The sequence below is a fragment of the Cnephaeus nilssonii genome (genome assembly GCF_951640355.1).
Source record: "Cnephaeus nilssonii genome assembly, chromosome: 15".
NCBI classification, from domain to species: Eukaryota; Metazoa; Chordata; class Mammalia; order Chiroptera; family Vespertilionidae; genus Cnephaeus; species Cnephaeus nilssonii.
The window spans coordinates 42,658,135-42,680,971 of NC_137086.1; the positions used below are offsets into that span (position 1 = coordinate 42,658,135).

The following is a 22,837-nucleotide window of genomic DNA, read 5'->3' on the forward strand; positions in this document are numbered from 1 at the left end:
TACCACCTCACACCTGTCAGAATGGCTATCATCAACAAATCAACAAACGACAAGTGCTGAAGAGGATGCGGAGAAAAAGGAACCCTCCTTCACTGCTGGTGGGAATGCAGACTGGTGCAGCCACTGTTGAAAACGGTATGGCGTTTCCTAAAAAAATTAAAAATGGAACTCCCATTTGACCCAGTAATCCCACTTCTAGGAATATATTCCAAGAAAACAGAAACATGAATCAGAAAGGATATATGCACCCCTATGCTCATAGCAGCAGCACAATTTACAATAGCTAAGATTTGGAAACAGCCTAAATGCCCATCAGCAGATGAGTGGATTAGAAAACTGTGGTACATCTATACAATGGAATACTATGCTGCTGTAAATAAGAAGGAATTCTTACCATTTGCAACAGCATGGATGGAACTGGAGAGCATTATGCTAAGCAAAATAAGCCAGTCAGTGAAAGATAAAACCACATGATCTCACTCATTTGTGGAATATGAAGAACATTATAAACTGATGAACAAAAATAGATACAGAGGCAAAGAAGCATTGAACAGACTGTCAAACTACAGCGGGAAGGCAGGGGAGGGTTGGGGGCGGGTAATAAATCAACCAAAGGACTTGTATGCATGCATATAAGCATAACCAATGGACACAAGACACTGTGGGGGGCGGGGTGTGAGGGCATGTGCTGGGTGGTAGGGGAGACTGGCCGGGGGGAGGTCAATGGGGAAAAAAGGAGACATATGTACTACTATTTGTAATACTTTAAACAATAAAATAAAATTTAAAATATTTTAAAAATAAAAGAATTAAAAAAACATCTTTCTAGCCGGAGGCCACCAAGCTATGGGGAAACCAAGCCACAGGAGAGGATACAACATAGGTGTCCTATTCAGCAGTCCTAATCTTCTCCACCCAGCCCAGGTACCAGACATGTGAGTAAATGAGCCTTAGATGACCCCAGTCACCATCCATGAAGACAACCCCACGTAAAGCCCTGGACTTCAAGTAGCAAAGACAATCTGTTCCCCCTATGCCCTTTCCAAATCTTTGACCCACAGAATCCACAAGTCTAATGAAATGGTTATTATTTTACACTGCTAAGTTTAGAGTAGTTTGTGACACAGCCATAATAACTGGAACACTGTCTGGGTTTGGGCTTTATCCTAAAGGCAATAGGGAATCATGAAGTGGTTTCATCTGTGGAGTAACTTCGTCCCACATGAGATTTAGAAGGCATATTCCAACAGTAATGTATATAATACAAAGCCTCAGTGTTGCACAACTCCAGGGAGCACCAATAATATAGGGTAGGCCCTAACCAGTTTGGCTCAGTGAAGAGAGCATTGGCCCACAGACTGAAGGGTCCCAGTTTTGATTGCAGTCAAGGACATGTGCCTCAGTTGCAGGCTTGATCCCTGGCCTTTGTCAGGGCACATGTGGGAGGCAACCAATTGATGTGTCTGTCTCACATTGATGTTTCTCTCTATATGCTAGTATCTCTCTTCCTCCCTTCCACTCTCTCTAAAAAAAAAAAAAAATCAATGGAAAAATATCATTGGGTGGGGATTAACAAACAAACAAAAAAAGAATAAACTTCGTGTTTCATGGATTCACAACTGTAAACCTACTTTTGCCCCACCTTGTATAGGATACAGTGTAATGATGGCACCTAGAGTCATGCAGAGTAGAAACCCCAGCTGCTGTGGATGAACTCTCAGCAGTAAGAACTAAAAGAAAGTGAACTACTAATGAGGCTAGAGTAATAATCCAGGTGGGAGAAGAGGAGGGTCTGAGCTAGATCAGAACATTTTAGAAATGTTTCAGAGGTAGATCCAGCAGAACCATGAGGTTGATCCCAAGTGAGGTAGAAGTCTGGGATGACTTCCAAGCGACTGGCTCATGGAGGATGGTGGTATGACAGGGGCTGGGCTGTAAATAATGTCTTTGGAGTCAAGAGTGTATAGTTAGCAATTAAAGCCATGAAGGTGGCCCTAGCCGGTTTGGCTCAGTGCATAGAGCAGTGATGGGCAACCTTTTGAGCTTGGTGTGTCAAACTTCGCCAAAAAACTGAGCATAACTCGGGTAGTGTGTCACTTTGAGGAAGAAACTAACTCCAAGACTCTAGTCGCAAATGTTTCATCCTCAGGAGCAGCAAATGTTTCATCCTCGGCATGCGGCCGCGTGTCATCAGAAATGGCTACGCGTGTCAGTGCTGACACGCGTGTCATAGGTTCGCCATCACTGGCATAGAGTGTCGGCCTGCGGACTGAAGGGTCTCAGGTTTGATTCCGGTCAAGGGCAAATACATGGGTTGTAGGCTCGATCCCCAGTCCCAGTTGGTGTGTCACTCTTACATTGGTGTTTCTCTCTCTCTGTCTCTCCTCTGCCCTTTCACTCTTTGTAAAAATCAATGGAAAAATATCCTTGGATGAGGATTAACCAAAATAACCTATAATAATAATAAAAGCATAATATGCTAATTAGACTGGACACCCGAAGGACCTTCCGGACATCCTTCTGGACGACCTTCCAAATGAAGCTGTGGCTGCAAGGGCCGATGCCCTTGCATGAATTTCATGCATCGGGCCTCTAGTAATAATAATAAAGCTATGAAGGTGAATGATGTGGCAGTCAGAGAAGTTATCGAATGAAAAGAAAGAAGGGAATAGGACTGAACACTGAGGAATGAAGATGTTTAAGGGACAGGCCGAGGAAGAGGACCTCATAAAGGATCTTCTGAAAAGACATTATTGAATAAGTGGTAAAAGAAATAGAAGGGTCTGTTGTCAGAATAACCAATAGAGGGGGGAATCTTAATTTTTCAAAAAGTTCAATTATATGCCAAATCTCAAAGAGCAAGGAGGATGAGTACTGAAAAGTGGCCACTACATCTGAAAATTATAAGGCCATTGGTGCCTTTGGAGAGAGGAGTTTCTGTGGAGTGGTGGGAATAATGAACAGCGGGTAATGGACAAGGACTTGCTGCAGAGTAAAAAAGAAACATGAGTTCGCTAAATAGGCAGGGAAAGAGAAAAGAGCATTGACATCTACAATGGCAGGGAGAGGAGAGAGACGGGGTGGGAGAGTGGGATGACTCATCCCTTTGTCATCTATACTGCAGGCCTTTGTCCCTGAGAGAGGCAGGATGGACAGTGGTTAGAACAGGCTTAGGAGACAGGCTGCCTGCCTGTGTAGCCCAGTGTCACCACCACTTACTAGCTATGTAAACTTGGGCAAATTACTTAACTTCTTCGTCCTTAGTGTCCTCATCTGGAACATATAATTGCAACTACTTCTTAGGTTTTTGTGAGCGCTTAGAATAGCACTTAGAAAGCACCCAATAAAGGTCAGTTATCAATACTGTTATTACTATTATCATCATCATTACTACATTTATATATTCAGGCTTTTTCTCTTAGTGATATCTACTACTCTTGTTCTAGGGCAGTGATTCTCAAAGTATGATCCAGGGAACTCTGTGGGTCCATGAAACTCTTTCAGGGGATCCAGCAGATCAAAACTATTTTCATAATATGAAAACGTGATTTGCCTTTTTCACTCTCATTCTCTCACAAAGGTGTAGTGCAGTTTTTAAGAGGCAATGTGATGTGTGATAGAGCAACAGATGGATGCAGAAACACATATGAAAATCCAGCTGTCTTCTATTAAGCCAAACATTAAAAAAAAACCACGATTTTTAAAAATGTAAGAGAATGCTACTCTTTTCACTTATTTTTGTTGTTTTGGAAAATATAATGAATTTTCATAAAATTATGCTATTTATGTTAACAAGTTTATTATTTTGTATGATTTCAGACTAATTATTTTTAAAATTTATCTGTTTTAATTTCCAATAGTATAAATACTCAAAAAATATTATCCATAAAATCTCTTTGAAGTCACCAAAATTTGAAGAGTGTAAAGAGACACTGACAGCAAAAAGTCTGAGAATCATTGCTCTGGGGACTAAATCAGAATCAGAATAGAAAAACAGTGACTAGTTTGTGCTCCTTTCTCTAGTCACACAAGACTACTTGCTTTTCCCTAAAAGTTTCCTTTCTACATTCATAGTTTGAATCTTTGCTGGTGCTGGTTCCCTCAGATTAGAATGCCTATTTGCCCTTCTTTGCCTGTGAGAACTCTGCACATCCCTTAGGATACCTATAACCAAAATGCCACTGGCTTATGGTGAGGTAGGTCCTCAGCTTCCTTCTCAGAAGCTGCCTAGAACCCAGTGTGCTTATGCTCCCTCCCCGTAATCTTTTCTTATTATTCATCAACCACAAGCATGGAAATAGTTATGCGCCAATCTCAGCAGAATCGGGAGGGCCTGGTCACCTACATTGCGGCCAGTGTCCTCCGTGAGAACCCTTCCTTCCTGCTAAGGATGCTGCTCTCCGTGTTCACAAGGCAGGAAACCCTTCAGCTGTACTATCCCTTCAGTTCTCATTTCATAGCTGTTGCCTTGCTCCAATTTGAGCCGAAGTGGGAGAATGACCAATTCTTTGCTAAACTTTATCACCCAGGTCCCCAAGCACCATTTGTTGTTCGCTGACTCTCACAAACCTGTTACTTTAGTTTTGTTCATAAATCCCTTTCTATCAGAGACCGACAGAGTCTGGGCCTGAATGAGAAACACGATACCCTGCTCCCCATACCTTCAACCCTCTTGTATTCCTCAGGGGCTCAAGCACTAAAATTTTCTTCACAACAGTAGCATTTATGTCAGGTTCCGAATCTTAATTTAAGATTAGCTGGGATCCCCTGTGGTGGTCATTCTCCTCCTCCCCCTTCTCCTCCTCATTCTAATCCTCATATCTGTTCTCATCTTCACAATAGTTCTGCAAGGAAGATGTTATCCTCTTGTATTATTTATCTACTAGAGGCCCGGTGCACGGATTTGTGCACCAGTGGGGTCCCTCAGTGTAGCCTGGGGGGATTGGGCTGAAATTGGCAGCTCAACACCGTCTGCCGCTCCTGCCTGATGTTCCTGCTCATCCTGGCCCACTGAGCCTGCTGCTGCCACTCGGTAGGCTCACTGCCACTCCACTGCAGTCTCCGGGCTGCATCGGCCAGCCATGAGCCCTGCGTCTGGCGCCCGTTGGTCAGCTGAGCGGCGCTCCTGCTGTGGGAATGCACTGACCACCAGGGGGGCAGCTCCTGCATTGAGCGTCTGCCCCCAGGGGTCAGTGCATGTCATAGCAACTGGCCGACCAGTTGTTCGATCGTTCAGTCGCTTAGGCACACACACATTATATATACTAGAGGCCCAGTGCATGATTGAATCATGCACGTGTAGGGTCCCCTACACGCTTTCACTTTCTATCACGGGGGAGCTGGGTGCCTGTCCGCTGGTGCACCAGGCCTTTCAGAAGCCTCCGGCATGGCGGAGGCTTCTGAAAGGCCTGGTGCCTGAGTGGACAGGCACCCAGCCCCCACACTTTCGCTTTCGATCGCTGGTGCACCAGGCCTTTCAGAAGCCTCCGGCGTGGCGGAGGCTTCTGAAAGGCCTGGTGCACCAGCGGACAGACACCCAGCTCCCACACTTTTACTTTCGATTGCGGGAGAGCTGGGTGCCTGTCCGCTGGTGCACCAGGCCTTTCAGAAGCCTCCGCCGCGCCGGAGGCTTCTGAAAGGCCTGCTGCCTGAGAGGACAGGCACCCAGCTCCCCCGCTTTTGATGGTCCGCGCGGCGGGACGTGAGCTCGCTGCCCCAGAGGCCCCTTCTGTGCCGCAGCACAGCCATGGTGCAGACGCTGAGCTCGCACCACCGCTGGCGACGCAGCTCAGCATCCCGCCGGCCCAATCAGCCACCCCGGCCACCCCGAGTCCCACCCCCCAGCGCCTCCTGGTCAATCGTGGGCATAGCGAAGGTACGATCAATTTGCATATTTGTCTATTATTAGGTAGGAGATATATATATATATATATATATATATATATATATATACACATATATATATATATATATATATATATATATATACACATATATATATACACTAGAGCCCTGGTGCATGAAATTCGCGCACTCAGGGGGGCCCCTCAGCCCAGCTTGCACCCTCTCGCAGTCCCAGGGCCCTCAGGGGATGTCCGACTGCCGTGGAAGCAGGAGAGGCTCTTGCCACCGCCGCTGTGCTCACCAGCTGTGAACCCGGCTTCTGCTTGAGTGGCGCTCCCCCTGTGGGAGCGCACTGACCACCAGGCGCCAGCTCCTGCATTGAGTGTCTTCCCCCTGGTGGTTAGTGTGCCTTACAGCAACCGGTCGTTCTGCCGTTCAGTTGATTTGCATATTAGCCTTTTATTATATAGGATAGATTGCTATGTAATAAATTCTCCTGAAAACTTTAAACAACATTTATCACGTCATCGTTTCTGTGGGTCAGGAGTCTGGGCTGGCTTAGCTGGGTTCCCTGCTTCACAGGCTGCAATCAAGATATCAGATGAAGCTATCGTCATTGTGAACCTCAACTGGGAAGGGATCTCCTTCCAGGCTGACTCACATGGTGTTGGCAGGATTTGGTTCCTCTCTGGGCTGTTGGCTGGAGGCCTCCTTCAGTCTTTGCCACATGGGGCAGCTGGCTTCATTATAGGATGTAAGCTAAGAAGGCAATAGAGAAAATCCAGCAAGTCAGTCTTTTGAATCCTAATCAGGAAAGTGACATCCCATTACTTTCACATATTCTGTTGGTTAGAAGCAAGTCACTAGGTCCAGCCCATATTTAAGGCCAGAGGATTATACAAGGGCCCGGACACAGGATCACCCCTGGCCATCTTGAAAGATAACTGCCACACTCATTTTCCTAGATGGTGAAACTGAAACTCAATGAGGTTCGATAATTAGACCAAGGTCACTCAGTAAATGGCAGAGCTGGATTTGAACTCAGGTCTTTCAGACCCCAAAGCTTACCTGAAGCACTTATTTCATATATTCTCACATTGTGTTTGTCACTGTGATTATCTCCTTCATTCTACTGCAGCCTTATTAAGGACAGGGGATACTTATGTCCCTTATAGTGACAAAAGTGTTGGCAAATAGATGGATGGATGGATACATGAATCAATTAAAACAGTTGGAACCATATGGTGGAACCGTGCACACAGAAATTGCTAAGCCAAGGTTCAAAATAAAAAAAATAAATGCAAAACAGAGCATGGATCAAACTGAGAAGGGAGGGTAGAAGTGAGCCAAGGGGTATCCCAGATACACTGTTGACCCTATGGAATTCTTCAAATTTCTTTTTCCTCTCTGTGTGAAACATAGCCTGTGTGTTTTGGTAAGCAGAGACAAATCCTGTGAATTGTCAGAATTTAGACCATACAATGGCCAAGAATACTCAAAAGGCATTCTGAATAAAGCTAGATCCACTTCCCATCCCCGCTTTATTTAGCCTGTGTATTTATGTGTATTTAACCCAGAAAGTCCTAATCTATGTCACTGTGCTGCCTTGTTAAAGGGGGGAAAATGGCTGTAGCCAAAATATATGTGCTAAAAAAGACCGAAGGAGCAAAAAATGTCATGCAAATTTGGATGTTTGGGTTATCCCTTCACCTCACAATAAGGATTATGAATATGTTAATAAACTATTTCCTGTAAAAGGTAACATTTCTAATAACCATGATGTTTGATTTACATTTTGTCCAGGTAATTCTATTGTTCCTGCTTTTTATGTGGCCTCTGTAAGATGCTTTCAGATATGATGTTATGTTATGGAAAGGGGACTGGCTTGCTTACCACCACTCTTACCAGTTAGGTGAGAGCTTGCTGGGAAATGGTTCCTGAACCTATCACTTCCTTTCTTCTACTGTACATATAGATTGTATGTTTCTGGTCAGAGTCATACAACTCAAGGCACAACTGAAGAACTGAGCAGAAGCAGTAGTTGTGCAGCCTCTTATACGAAGGGGAGGAAAGCAGCAGCCAGGAAGTCCAGTCTGTGGTTTTTTTGTGGTCTTCCCGCTCAGCGCTGGAGGAAAGTATTAACCCACTCCACACAGCAATCATCACAATGAACCCTTTTTTAAAAAAAATGATTTTTTTATTTTATTTTTTTTTTTTAGAGAGAGGAAGGGGTGGGGGGAGAGAGCAAGAGAGAGAAACATCGATCAGTTGTCTCCTGTAAGCACCTGACCGGGGACTGAATCTGAAACCTAGGTATGCGCCCTGACTGAAAATCAAACCTTTCTGTGTACGATGCTCCAACCAGCCAAGCCACTTGGCCAGGGCACAAAGAATGCTTTCTTGAAAATTGAAATGAGATTAGCAACACTCCTGAAAACATAAAATTTTTAGAGTTTTCTGTTGACTAGGTAAGTTCAAGGTACTAGATCAGTGGTATTAGCTTTTGTTGTTTTCCTAAAATTAAGAGCATAGTAGCTCAGATGTAACATAGCAGCTAGCTGAGCAATCCCTTCATCGTCTGGGTACTTAGTAGCTAAGACCTAGGGCTCTACCTATCTGCCTATCCCATTCTATTTTCTAGTTCTTTACTTCAGTAAGAAAACTTACAGAGAGTTAACACTCAAGGCCCAAGACTCCAGAAAATCCTACACTTTTGAAAATGTTTAGCTACTTCTGCAAGATCCTGTAAGCTTGCTGGAAGTTTAGTTTTTAGAAGGGAGGGTCAAAGCTGACAATCTCTGTGATTTAAGCATTACAGAAATGGCGATTTCATGACAGTGAAGCTATGCATTTAAAAACAATTGCAACTGTCAAAGAGGAATTTTTTTTTTCTGAAACTTTTGCATTAAGTGTCCAGGATATTACTATTTATAGGATTAGGTAGGTCATTTGTTGTTTTCAAGTAGCATTGGCAATGGGTGAGCAAGACTCCGTTAGCCATAAAACTATGCTAACCTCTCCAGGACATTCATTCCTCAACTCTTTGCTGACAGTACACAAGTTATCATATGGCCTGCATGGGAATGTGAGGTACAGTTCTATTTTCAGTTCACCCTCTGGCTTGCTCCATAACCTTGGGAAAATCACTTCTAGGCCTTGTGCCATAGACCTGCCACCTGTAAATGAAAGCTGGTTAGCAACCCTCCTCTAAGTCATGAATTCTGGAGCTGGGGAATTAAGAACTTCAACATGGTCACTGAGAGTCATTTACACACTTATTCTTTTTTAAAAAATTTTTATTTATTTATTTCAGACAGGAAGGGAGAGGGAGAGAGATAGAAATATCATTGATGAGCTCTAGCCGGTTTTGCTCAGTGGATAGGGCGTCAGCCTGCGGACCAAAGGGTCCCGGGTTCTATTCCGGTCAAGGGCATGTACCTTGGTTGCAGGCTCCTCCCCAGCCCGGACCCTGGCCGGGGCCTTGCAGGAGGCAACCAATCGATGTGTTTCTCTCACATCGATGTTTTTCTCTGTCTTTCCTTCTCTCTTCTACTCTCCCTAAAATTATCAATAGGAAAATATCCTTGGGTGAGGATTAACAAGGAAGGAAGGAAGGAAGGAAGGAAGGAAGGAAGGAAGGAAGGAAGGAAGGAAGGAAGGAAGGAAGGGAGGAAGGAAGGAAGGAAGGAAGAGAGAATCATTGATTGGATGCCTCCTACACACCCCACAACAGGGATGGAGCCATAGGACAAGTTTTCTGTTTGGACAGCCTAACTACATTCCTTCCAGCCCTACTGCTAAGAGAGAATAGGTATAAACTTTTCTTTTTTTCTTAATATGTTTTTGTTGATTTTTAGAGAGAGAGGAAGGGAGAGGGATAGAGAGATAGAAACATCGATGAGAGAGAAACATCATTCATTGACTGTCTCCTTCACAGCCCCCATTGGGGATTGAGCCCACAACTCGAGCAGGGTACTAATATTTTTGACACCTTTACTGAGATATAATTCATATACCATACGATTCATCCATTGAAAGTGTACAATTCAATACATTTTAGTAAATTCACAGAACTGTGCAACCATCACAATACATTTAAGAACATTTCATTACCCCAAAAAGAAGTCCTGTACCCTTAGCCTTTACCCCCCAATCCTTCCATCCTATTCCCACCCCTAGGCAACCACTAATCTTTTATGGTTTCTATACATTTGCCTATTTTGGACATTTCATATAAATAGAACAATACAATGTGGTCCTTAGTGACTGGCTTTTTTCTCTTAGCATAATGTTCTCAATGTTTCTTTTGTTATAGCATGTGTCAGTCCTTCATTCCTTTTTATTGCTGAATACTATTCCATTATATGGCTATATCACATTTCATTATCCACTCATTGGTTGATGGCAAGGGTTGTTTCCACTTCTTGTCTACCATTAATAATGTTACTATAAACATGCATGTACAAGTTTTATGTGGACATGTGCTTTGGGGTATATTGCTGGGGTCATAGGATAACTCCATGTTTCCCTGTCTAAAGAGCTACCAGACTGTTTCCCAATGTGGCTGCACCATTTTGCATTCCCACCAGCCACGTCTGAGGGTTCCATTGTCTCCGCATTCTTGCTGCATCGGTTTGCTAGGACTGCCCAAACAGACTGAGTGGTTTAAGCAACAGAAACTTATTTTCTCACCGTTCTGAAGGGGGAAGTCCCAGCTCAAGATGTCAGCAGGCTTGGTTTCTCCTGAGGTTTCTCTCCCTGGCTTTCAGATGATCACATCCTCGCTGTGTCCTCACACAGCCTTTTCTATGTGTGCGCCTATCCCTGGCGTCTCTTTCTCTTTTTACAAGGACATCCGTCATATTAGATTAGGGTGTCACCCTTATGACCTCATTTCTTTCATTACCTCTCTAACGGCCCTATCTCCAAATACAGTCACACTGGGGATAGGGTCTCAATACATAAATTCGAGGAAACACAATTCAGTTCATAACACTTGCCAACTGCTACAGATTAAAATTCATACGCTGAAACGTAACCCACAATGTGATAATATTTGCATGTGGTTAGGTCATAAAGGCAGAGACCTTGTGGATGGAATTGATGCCCTTTAAAAGAGGTCCCAGCCCTAGCCGGTTTGGCTCAGTGGATAGAGCATAGGCCTGGGGACCAAAGGGTTATGGGTTCAATTCCAGTCAAGGGCAAGTACCTTGGTTGCATGCTCCTTCCCCAGCCTTGGCCCTGGGAGGCAACCTCATGCGGGAGGCAACCAATCGATGTCTTTCTCTCACATTGATGTTTCTCTCTCTGTCTTTCCCTCTCTCTTCCACTCTCCCTAAAAATCAATGAAAAAATATCCTCAGGTGAGGATTAACAACAACAACAAACACAAAACAATCAAAGAGACCCCAGAGAACTCCCTAACCCCTTCTGCCATGTGGGGAGAAGACAGCTATTTGTGAACCAGGAAGAAAGTCCTCAGGCACTGAATCTGCTCTGCCTTGATCTTGGACTTCCCAGCCTCCAGAACTGTGAGAAATAAATGTTTATTGTTTAAGCCACCCAGACAATGGTATTTTTTTTTTTTATAGCAACTTGAAGGGATTAAGACTCCAATGCTTGTCATTATCTGTCAATTTTGATTATAGCCATTCTAGTGGGTATAACACAGTATCTAGTTACGGTCTTGATTTTCATTTTTTTGATAGCTACTGACATTGAACATCTTTTCATCGGTCATTTTAGATCATGCTTATTGGTCATTTGCACATCTTCTTTGGAGACCTGTCTATGCATATCCTTTGCCTTAATTTATTTCTTTATTATAACACTAGAGGCCCGGTGCACAAATTCAGGCACAGGTGGGGTGCCTCAGCCTGGCCGGCAATCGGGGCCATTTGGGGCCGTTTTGCCTAGTCCCAATCGGGGCCCACCGGCCGGGGGGAGGAACCAAGGGAGGTTGGCTGTGGGAGCACTGACCACCAGGGGGCAGCTCCTGTATTGAGCATCTTCCCCCTGGTGGTCAGTGTGTGTCATAGCTACTGGCCGGTCATCTGGTCATAATGGTCGCTTAGGCTTTTATATAGAGAGATATTACTTTTTTTCTTTTTTCCTTTAATCTTTATTGTTGAAAGTATTACAGAGGTCCTCCTTTTCCCCCCATTAACCTCTTCCAGCCTACTCCCATCCCCCCCCGATATATTACTTTTATTGTAGATTATCTGAATATGGATTAATCATGTAGATAGATATCAAACATACTAGCAGCAAACATGGGAGAAAGTTGGGGATAGTGACAACTTTTCTAAGATAAAAAAAGAAATCTAGAAACAAATAAAAAGCAATTAATGCGAATATATGAAAATAAAACATAATTCATTGTAAAAATACAATAAACAAAGCCAAAAGACAGTGTGGGTAAAAGATAACTAACTTATTTACAATGGAATATATATATATATATATATATATATATATATATATATATATACTCTGAAAGGATATGCAAGAAATTAGTTAACAGTAGTAGCCTAAAAAAAAAAACTGAGAGCAGAGGATAAGAGACTTTATTTTCATTGCATAGCATGTATTTTTGACGCTACTGACAATTTTAACTGTCATACATATTATTTAGTCTTTAAGCAAAAAAAGAGAGAGATGTGTGTACTGCTCTGTACTGTGTGAATCATGGCCACCAGAATGTCAGGGTAACAAGCCTTTTAGTTCTCCTCTGGCTGAAATACCCGCCCCCTCCCCGCGTTGCAAAATATAGGGCTTTTGATATCGGAATGTGCCTTATTGCAGGCTCCTCTACTCACCTGTTTTCTTATCTGCTCCTTCTCCCGACTGACCGGGAAATCCTCAGAAGTAGGGGATGTTTCTCACTCCCGCGTGTCCCCAGCACTGTGGCTGGCCCTCAGTAGGTGGTCTATACACTACGGAGAAATATTTGTCTGAAAAAGAAAAAGGAGAGAGGTCCTGAAAAATCAGAAGTGTCCCAAACGTCTTAGACACTACCACACCTTTTGTTTGCAAAATTATCTTTTCCCGTTCCCTCCTCACCCACCTGAAACACGTTTCCAAGCCGGGTGACAGCCCTCTCGCCTGGCTCGAGGACCGCCGAGCCAGGGTCATCGCTCGGCCGCCTGGCCCGCTCCCGCCCCGCCTCCGGCTTCCCGCGCTCCGCGCCCATTGACCGCCCTCGGGAGTGGGCCGGGCCCGACGGGCGGAGCCTTGCGCCCTGGGGCCCAGGGGCGGCGCGCGCGGTGCGCGGGTGCTGTGTGCGCGCCGCCGGCGATGCCCGGGGACCGCGCTCCTGCCGGGGCTACCACCCGGGCGGCCGCCGGGGCCGCGGCGCCGAGCTCCGTCTCCGGGACGGCGGCGGTGGCGCAGGCTCCGGACCCGCTGAAAAGGTGAGGGCTTCCCCGGGCTTACGCCCTCGCCGGTGTCCAGGGGCCATTGGCCCTGGGTCTGCAGGCGTGGCGGGCGGCCGGGTCTGCGCCCGGACATCCTCGCGTATCGGGGTTCAGGTCCAGATCACTCCGCCCCGCCCCCCCGCCCCCCCCCCCCCCCCCTCGGGTGGTTGTCACTCCCCAGTCTTCAGCGCTAAACAGATTGTGTGCGCGGAGGCGCTAGCGGGCCAGCGCAGCCGGGGAACGCCTCCGGGCACTTGTTGCTGGGCTTCGCCGTGCTAGCAACTCTTCTCCGGGTCGGGACAGGCTCGGTGGCCGCGGCGCCGTGCGGCTGGGTCTTGGGAGCCCAAGATTAAGGAAACGATCATTTATTCTGCAGGGGTATTGGGGCGTGGCGGGGGGTGATGAGGCTACGTCACATGGTCTCATGTTCGCTTCTAACTCAGGGACAAGAGCTCCGACCAACAGGATCTCTTTTAAAAGATTGCTCTTTAAAAAAAAAAAGACATTGTACAATTGCATAATATTCTGTATGTCATCCAGAAATAGTTTTTTGGTGGCTGAGTAGTCCTTTACATGCAACGTTGACATTTTTGTTTCCTAAACAAGTTTTGAGCTGTCTTATTTTAAGATTTTTCATTAAAGGAATTTCTCAAAGTACAGAAAAATAAAGGAAAGAAGCCATGCATAGTGTCTTGAGTCATCAGTTTCGAGGGATTCCCGCCCCCGTGTGCTTAGGCTTGCTTTCACAACTGCACACCCAGGTTCCAGGTTTTGGAATGGTGTAAATAGCGCGTGGGCCTCCACCCCCCTGCGGCCGGACTGCCCAGGGACAGTCGGCCACGCCCCGGACCCTCGCTAGGCCTGTAGACTCGGGACTGTCTGGAGTTCATTGCTGTGATTTGCGTGTCACAAGAGCCCCAGGAAGCCTAGCTGCGTACTTGTTAAGACTCTACTCACGTTTCAGCCTGGGGGGCCCTTGTAGCAGCAGAAGCTCTTTCTTTTCATCCTTGTGGCCTGAGTCCTTTCAGCCTGGAGCGGGCTGAACAGATTGCTCTGACAACCCAAGGCCAGTACGGTACTGCCCTCTCCCAGTTTGTGTGGCCTTTTATGCGAGTTGATGGGAGCCGGGAATGGAGAGAATGGTAGACGTTTTGCAGAACGGAACTCTCTTAAGTTATGCCATGTTTCTTGGCGCTGGTTTCTAAGTCTAAGTTCTGGGGATATTGATTCAGCCAGCTTTGCCCTTTTCCAAGTCTCCGTGGGTTAGTTTGCGTCAAAAAGGAGTGCCTATTTCTTATCCCCTAAGGATTAGGAAAAGCGATTGCTGTCTTCAGAAAAGGGTGTAGGGAATTTAGTGTGTCGCCTTCCGAGGATCAGAAGATTATGGATTTTTTAAAAGAATGAGGGCATATTGGAGACTAGACTATTGTAATTTATTAGTCTTATTAGGGGATTGGAAAATAGAAATGCCACTCTTCAATTCAGTAATTAGGAAATGCATCCTTTAAAATTCCCAATGCTACTATGAATTCTCTTGTACAGTCAAAAGCACCTTTAATTTATCTCTTCTATAACTATATTTTTTTGCATATATTTACAGGACTTGGGTAGTGTGTTGCTGTCCCTAGTTGTCAGGATTCTTAGTGACTTCTTATTTGAACTTAAAGTGTATTTTAGGGAGGGGAGTGGAGAAGAAGCTATAAAATGTAGTAATTCTCCTTTTGTCTCTGGGATGTTTTGTGGTGGCCAAGAAAACTTATTTAGTACTGATCTATGAAAATAGGATAGCTTAAAGAATTTATTGGGGATTGCGCTTTTTTTTTTAGTTACGTTGTATTCATTATGATTTCTAGAATTGTGTAGTATGCTGTATCTGTTCTAAAAATAGTTTTTCTTTTTAAAAAGATCCTCGCCAGAGGCTATGTTTGTTGATTTTTAGACAGAGAGAGACAGAAAGAGAGAGAGAGAGAGAGAGAGAGAGAGAGAGAGAGAGAGAGAGAGAGAAACATCAATCGATTGCCTCCCGTTCTGGCCCCCACAACTGGGGAACCAACCAGAAACCTGGATTTGTGCCCTGATTAGGAATCAAGCCCTAGACCCTTCTGTGCACCGGCTGAAGCTCCAACCAACTGAGCCACACTTGTCAGGGCCAAAGGTAGTTTTTGTGTTAGGGTGTTAACGTAAACAAACCATTGAAACCTGTAAAGAATTTTTGTGAGTTTATTTGAGCCAAACTGTCAACATATGCCAGGAAGCAGAACCTCAACGAATTGAGGTAATGCTCTGGAGATTGTTGGGTTACATCTGTATTTACACATTGCAATCAAAGGAAAGGGGTTACATGAAATCCATTGGTGACAGACTAGAGAGGCCAGCGAAAGCAAAGCAGGGAAACCTCTGGGATTGGATAAAAAGTAAAATGATAGACACATACTTAGGGGGGTGCAGGAACAATTAACAGGATAATGAAGGAATTTGTGGTGTCTGTCCTGGAGCCCAGCACATTAGGTTGTGCCCCCAGAGGTCCAGAAAACGGAAGCTACACGTTACCTAGACATTTCAAGGGTATGTTATTATAGATGCAAAAAGACAGATAGACTCAGTTAAGGTAAAGGTTGACCTTGTCAGTGAAGATACCGGCCTAGGATGTAACTACCCACCATAACTGCTTTTAGTTAAAGTTTAATTTTAGACGATCCTTTGTGGTTACTTTAGGTCTCTGAGTTTGCAAGACTGCCATGCAGGCCTCCCCTGAGCTTGTCAGGTCAGCACGTGGCCCCTTTCGTCCACAAGGGTAATCATTTGAATGCAATAACGACACTTTATATTTCTTAAATAATAAGTTTTGAGCTTTCTTATTTTGTGGTAATAACTTTCTTTCATTAAAGAAAATTTGAAAAATGCAGGAGAAAAAAGTATATTATTTGAAAGATTGTTTGTTTGTTTTTTCAATATACTTAGGCCTGTTTTCACCCACAACTACATACCCAGGTTACAAATTTGGAATGACATTAATATTGTTGAATGTACAATTTCTGGGAGTGGGGGCTTATAAGTTGTATTAAAATTTTTAGTTTCCTTTATTGAAATGTCAGCACCAGCAGAGACTATTATGGCATTTTCTCCTCCAAGAAAGGGAAGTGATGATACAACACTTTAATAATTTTGACTATTATAACTGCTAATATTAAGTACTATGGTTTTTAAACATATTTTTATTGATTTTAGAGAGGAAGAGAGATAGAAACATCAATGATGAGAGAGGATCATTGATCGGCTGCCTGCTACACGTCCCACACTGGGGATCGAGCCCCAGCATGTGCCTTAACTGGGAATCAACCGTGATCTGATAGTTCATAGGTCAACTCTCAACCACTGAGCCAAGTCAGCCAGACGAGAGAATGCATGCTTTTAAAAAGGGACTGGGTTTGCTCTCTCCTCCTACTCTTTCTTCCTTCATGTGGGCTGGAAGGGAGAATTGTGTGGGGAGCTAATTTCAACTAGGCAAACTAAAAAAGAATGCAAGCAACAAGATAGAAGGAAGCTGGCGGCTTAGATAGCACCACTGAACAAAGCCTATGCTTAGACAGTTGATTGAGAAAGGAACATACTTTGATCTTATTTAAGCCATCTTATTTTGGGGCCTTCGTTGCAGAAGCTTAGCTTGTATTTAACAAAAATGCATACCATTTCTTCAAAAATGCTTAGAAATTTAAAATTGTTTCTGTTCTGTTAGTTCCACATCACCTTGGTCTGTTAACCCATGAGTATAAAAATGGGTTTTTACCCTCTGCCTTCTTCAAATACATTGTGATTACCAGTACTGTGAATTGCATAAATATTAACATTTGATTCAAAATTTGGTCACTTCTTTTTAAAAAAATATATTTTATTGATTTTTTACAGAGAGGAAGGGAGAGGGAGAGAGTTAGAAACATCGATGAGAGAGAAACATCAATCAGCTGCCTCCTGCACACCCCCTACTGGGGATGTGCCTGAAACCAAGGTACATGCCCTTGACCAGAATCAAACCTGGGACCCTTGAGTCTGAAGGCTGACGCTCTATCCACTGAGCCAAACCGGTTAGGGCAGTGGTCGGTAAACTCATTAGTCAACAGAGCCAAGTATCAACAGTACAATGATTGAAATTTCTTTTGAGAGCCAATTTTTTTAAACGTAAACTTCTTCTAATGCCACTTCTTCAAAATAGACTCGCCCAGGCCGTGGTATTTTGTGGAAGAGCCACACTCAAGGGGCCAAAGAGCCGCATGTGGCTCGTGAGCCTCAGTTTGCCGACCGTTAGGGCATGGTCACTTCTAATTAATATCTCATAATCATTGAACCAAGGTGCTACCAGGCTTTATCTCACTGCATATATTGGTAGTTTGCTATAGTTTTATTTTTAACTATTAGACTTGAAGCAATAAAGTGTACTATGAGAATAGGCAGGATCTTCTTTAAATTAGTTACCCTCATCTGTAAAATTGGTCTAATAATAGTACCGACCTCCCAGGGTTTTATGAGGGTTAAATGAGATGCCGGTAAATTATTGAGAATATTACGTACTAAGTGTCAATAAATGGAAATTACTGTTATTACAGTGAACAATTTAAGGTACGTTTCAGAAACTTGAAAATATAACATTTAAGAATTTAGTTCAAAACTTCAATAAAATTATAATGTAAAGAAATACAAAAGGTAAAAAAGAATGGAATTGGAAACTACAGTGGTTTCAACTAACTTCTAGAATATTGCAAGTTTTCTTAGGACATTGATTCCCAAAGTATGGTCCCTAGAGCAACAGCATCTGGGAACTTAGTTGGAAATGCAAATTCTTGGGCCTCACCTCAGACCCACTAACTCAGAAATCCTAATGGAGGGGCCTGTAATCTGTTTTAGTAAACCCTCCAGGTGATTCTGATGTGTGTTCAAGTTTGGGCAACACTTCCTCAAAAGAATGGAGATTCCCTTGAAAAGTAAGCCAGTTCACCATTACTGTCCTCCCATCACCCTCCATGCTCAGTATTTGCTGACACCACGTGATAAGGAAGGTAGGAATGAGAAATGAGTCTGAAAGCAGGAGTAGCCCTTCATCTTGGGGTAATATTCTGCTAATTATTCTTTTATGCATATCTTTATGTGTCTATATATGCATATGTTTAATTTTACATAAATGAGATCATAATGGCACTTTTAGATAGTCACTTTTTGGTTAATCTTTCCCTTATGTTCCATATCTAAACAATGTAACCTTATTTAACAGTGTAATATATACAGCTTAGCAATGTGGATATATATGTGTGTGTGTGTGTTTTCTTCATAGTCATATATATGTATTGCTTATAGATACAACACACATGAGGTTTTTTTTCCTTTTATAGTAATTCATCTAACAAAATTTTTTATTACTTCTTGAGTCAACTTTCATAATTTCTATTTTACTAAAAAGTCATTCATTTTCTTTTGGTTTTTTAATTTTTTGCTGTGGAGATACATGTGATATGTTCTTGTACTTTATTTAAGCTTTTTGATGTCTTCTTACTTCTGATCCTATTCATTTTTGTTCAACCCTCTCTCTCCATCTCAACTCTGCCAAAATCAAGGTTTGGTTTTGTTGTTCTTTCAAAGTACAAGTTTTTGGATTTATATATCTTTGCTGTTATTTCAAAAATGTACTCTTATTCATTCCTGCTTCCTATTGTCTATTGCTTTTTATCCTTTCTTCTTACTTTGAATAGTAATTGTTAAAACCCCTGCTTAATGCTGAAGGCATTTAAAGCTCTAAAATTTCCTTTGAGGACTGTTTTAGCTACTAGGGTGGTATCTCACTGGTCTAAATTTTTCTCCTTTTTATCACCTTCAATTGGTTTGTAATTTCAGTTCTGATTCTTTGATCCAAAGATGATCTAGTTGGATGTTTGTTAATTTCAAATTATTTGTGATTTTTAAAAAAATCTTTTTATTATTTGGAATTTTATTGAATGATTAGAGAACATGACATGTAAAAGCTCTACTTTAAATTTTTTTTCATCCATTGTTTACTTTAAATGACATAGTTGAGCATTTTTTCTGTAGGCTTTTTTCACTTTCCATAGAGAAGATTGGAATTATGAATTGCTTCTCAGACAGAATGTGTACTATGTATTTAAGAGTTTTGACACAATCTAGCTTCAGAAATAGAACAATTTCTATTCCTCATCCCAGGAGTTTTCTTGTTTGCTTTTCTCTACAAGGCTTAGTTTAGAAGAAGAGCTAAACAGCTCCATTTTGAGCTGTTTTCTTAAAACACAGGCAGTTAGGGTGACAAAATGTTGGAGGTGAGGCCATTAAAAAAGTAAAAACAAAAAAACAGGCTTTTTAGATGCTCTGGGCATTCTGGGCAGTTAACCAAGGTTTAGTAGAAGATTGTTAAGCTCCGCTAAAGAGCAGTAGCCTTTTTGTATGAAATACTGTTTGCTTTGCTAGTTTTATTTACTAAGAATATGGATTGATATTTGTAGGACGTAATCTCATGGTGGCATGGTGGAGAGGATGGAGGGGAAGGTATGCCAAATTGATGGGCTGTGGACCACTCTCATTGGGTCCTCATAGTGTTTTACATGTTTTCTTAATTAGTTGGCAACACTTTAAAATAAAGCAGCCATTCATTTACACACACACACACACACACACACACACACACACACACACACACACACACCTACATTTCCAGGGTTTAAAGATGTGGAAGCTCTGAGATTACATTAGCACATGGCTGTAATAGGCTGGGATCGCCTGCCTCTTTTAGAGAAGTAGGTACTCTTATTTCTATGTTCCCCACCATTCCCTCTTACCCCCAATATCTAAGCTAAGTGTCAGTAGTCATTTATACTTTGCACTTGTGCTGCTGTTTTTCCACTGTAGTTTTCAAGAAAGAAGGGCAGTATATTCTGGGTCCACTTTTCTTTAAAAGTGGGGAAAGAAAAAGGCTTTTTCTTTTCTTTTTTTTAAAGAAAAGAAAATTTTTTGTTATCCTCACCCAAGGATTTTTTTTTTTTTCATTGACTTTTAGAGAGAGTGGAAGGGAGGGAGGGAGGAAGGGAGGGGGAGAGAGAAACATCGAAACATCGATGTGAGAGAGACAATTGGTTTCCTCCTGCACGTGCCCTGACCTGGTCAGGGATTGAACCTGCAACCCAGGTATTGAATCCACCACCCTTTGGTGCATGGGCCAATGCTCTGTCCACGAACCCACACCAGCCAGGGCGAAAAGAGATATTGTGTATAGAAATATTTTGTGTATGTGTGGAAGTAAAGAAATATTCTTATGATTTAATATGCAAACAAAGTATATCTGTGTTGAAAGAACCCAAATTAAGATGCCATCTTAAAACCAACCCATACATAGTAAGCACCATACTAGTTTACAGAAAAGATATGATAAGGTTTGTTTTGGAATGGGAATTACTGGTAAATAAGAGCTGCCTCTATGGTATGTAGTTATTTATTTGGTAAAAAAAAAAATTCTGGGGATCAATATCTTTTATAGATGGTAGGGTAAGTTACTAAGCAATTCCTTTTGGATAGAGCAGAAATTATGTACCTCAAACATAAAAAAATGTAAATGAATGTACATTTAATTGGACATCACTAGCATGTTGAAGATATGACCGAGAACTTAAAAGGCAGGTTACATTACAAACTTGAACTATTTATGGCATTTTAAACTTTAGCTCATGAAAACACATATATAGAATATCAATCAGTCAGCAATATTTGTGCTATCCAAAAATTGTAATGAGTTGAAAAACTTTTGGATTTATTGCCTATGAAAGGGCCAGTATCAAATGACTGATTTATGTGTGTTAGAAAAGTCTGTCAAAACTTAATGAAAAGGGTAAAAATCTATGAGCTTGATTATACTAGTAGATAGTGCTCCTGAAATAATGAAAAGTTGAGGCTAGCATTGGATTTTGATGACATGTTGTAAGGATAAGACGTGGATTTAATAATTTGTTTATTGTAGATTTTACTAGAAATAATTTTAGGCTGAAAGCTTAAAAAAATGCAATCAATAACGTAATTATCACCATAAACTGGATGCTGATTCTTGAACTTCAGATGTTTCCAGGTTTTGCAGGATTCATGGTATACACAACTCTACTCTTCTACATGTAGTTGAGGCTGTAATGCTTTTTTAACTGTTAAAAGAAATCAATCTGTTCTTAGCATTCAAGGGAAAATCTTTGTCTCAGTTTACCAATGAAGAATGTCACAGACTTAGCTCTTTTGGTTGACATTACAACTCATCTAAATACTGCAAATATTTCTTTACAGCAGGGGTAGGGAACTTTTTTTTCTGCCAAGGGCTATCTGGATATTTATAACATCATTCGAGGGCCATACAAAATTATCAACTTAAAAATTAGCTTGGGAAAAAAAAACTCACAAAAAACAAAACAAAACAAATTAGCCTGCTATATTTGGTCAAACATTTAATTAACTCACCCTTAATGCCTTGGCAGGGCTAGAACAAATGATTTCGAGGACTTTATACGACCCACAGGTCCACCTCTGCTTCACAGAGACATTCACAAGAAGTGTCACATGTATGATTCAGTTCTCTCATTTGTAGTAAATATATGTTCTTTTTATAAACATTTTTTTGGGGTAAGGAATAATCTGGATTGCTTTCATATGGAATAATCTGGATTGCTTTCATATGCTAAAGTTGGTTTCTAGATTTCTTTTTTTTTAAAATATATTTTATTGATTTTTTACAGAGAGGAAGGGAGAGGGACAGAGAGCTAGAAACATCGATGAGAGAGAAACATCGACCAGCTGCCTCCTGCACACCCCCTACTGGGGATGTGCCCGCAACCAATGTACATGCCCTTGACCGGAATCGAACCTGGGACCTTTCAGTCCGCAGACCGACGCTCTATCCACTGAGCCAAACCGGTTTCGGCTAAAGTTGGTTTCTAGAAATGAAAATTATGACCTTAACTTCATTCCCTAAATTATAGAATGTATGACTGAATTCCAAGGCAGGCTCTTTGATCTTATTCCTTATGAAAATGAACTAACATTTCTCCATTAATAGCAATAATGTGAAATGAATAGCTACAAGTGAAGGTATTAAAAACTAAATATAACATTGGAACACTAGAATTTTGCAAATACCTTCAAATTACCCTAACTTTAAACTCACTATGCAAAAATTTTATCTTGATTTGAAAGTGGCTGTGTTTAAGAGGAGCTGTTTTTGCTTTTGAAACTCAGTTTTAAAAATTACTGCTCTTAGTTCAAGGATTCAGGTCTGAATTCTATATTACACATTTCATGGAACTATATTGACATCTTGCTACTGGCAAAATGTCAAGTTTTTGCTTTAGATCAAAGGTGTTATGAGCTACAAGAAATATTTAATAATTAAGTATTCCTATATTTTAATTTGTTTTTTTCCATTTTCAATTTTATAATCTCTAATATCATAAGTGCTTATATTATGTTACATTTTATTTCTCGCTTTTAAACTTTCTTTTATCTGGATCACTTCAATTGTTTATGTTACCAGCTTGCCCCTCTAGGTATTTGGG

The 22,837-nt window shown here is 42.0% G+C and overlaps 2 protein-coding genes across 2 annotated transcripts in view; one reads left to right on the top strand and one right to left on the bottom strand.

The window, feature by feature from the left end:
- Positions 1-13,029, bottom strand: part of PAIP2B (poly(A) binding protein interacting protein 2B) — a 60,279-nt gene extending 47,250 nt beyond the window's left edge. The window contains exons 1-3 of the mRNA XM_079792450.1: positions 12,911-13,029; positions 12,663-12,797; positions 6,506-6,603 (exon numbers count right to left, since the gene is read on the bottom strand). The gene's annotated coding sequence lies outside the window, so the exon portion shown is untranslated. The remainder of the gene's footprint in view (positions 1-6,505; positions 6,604-12,662; positions 12,798-12,910) is intronic.
- A 108-nt stretch (positions 13,030-13,137) lies between these two features.
- Positions 13,138-22,837, top strand: part of ZNF638 (zinc finger protein 638) — a 119,192-nt gene continuing 109,492 nt past the window's right edge. Inside the window, exon 1 of the mRNA XM_079792783.1 lies at positions 13,138-13,256. Within this exon, the coding sequence (XP_079648909.1) occupies positions 13,141-13,256 (116 nt within the window). The 5' untranslated portion in view covers positions 13,138-13,140. The remainder of the gene's footprint in view (positions 13,257-22,837) is intronic.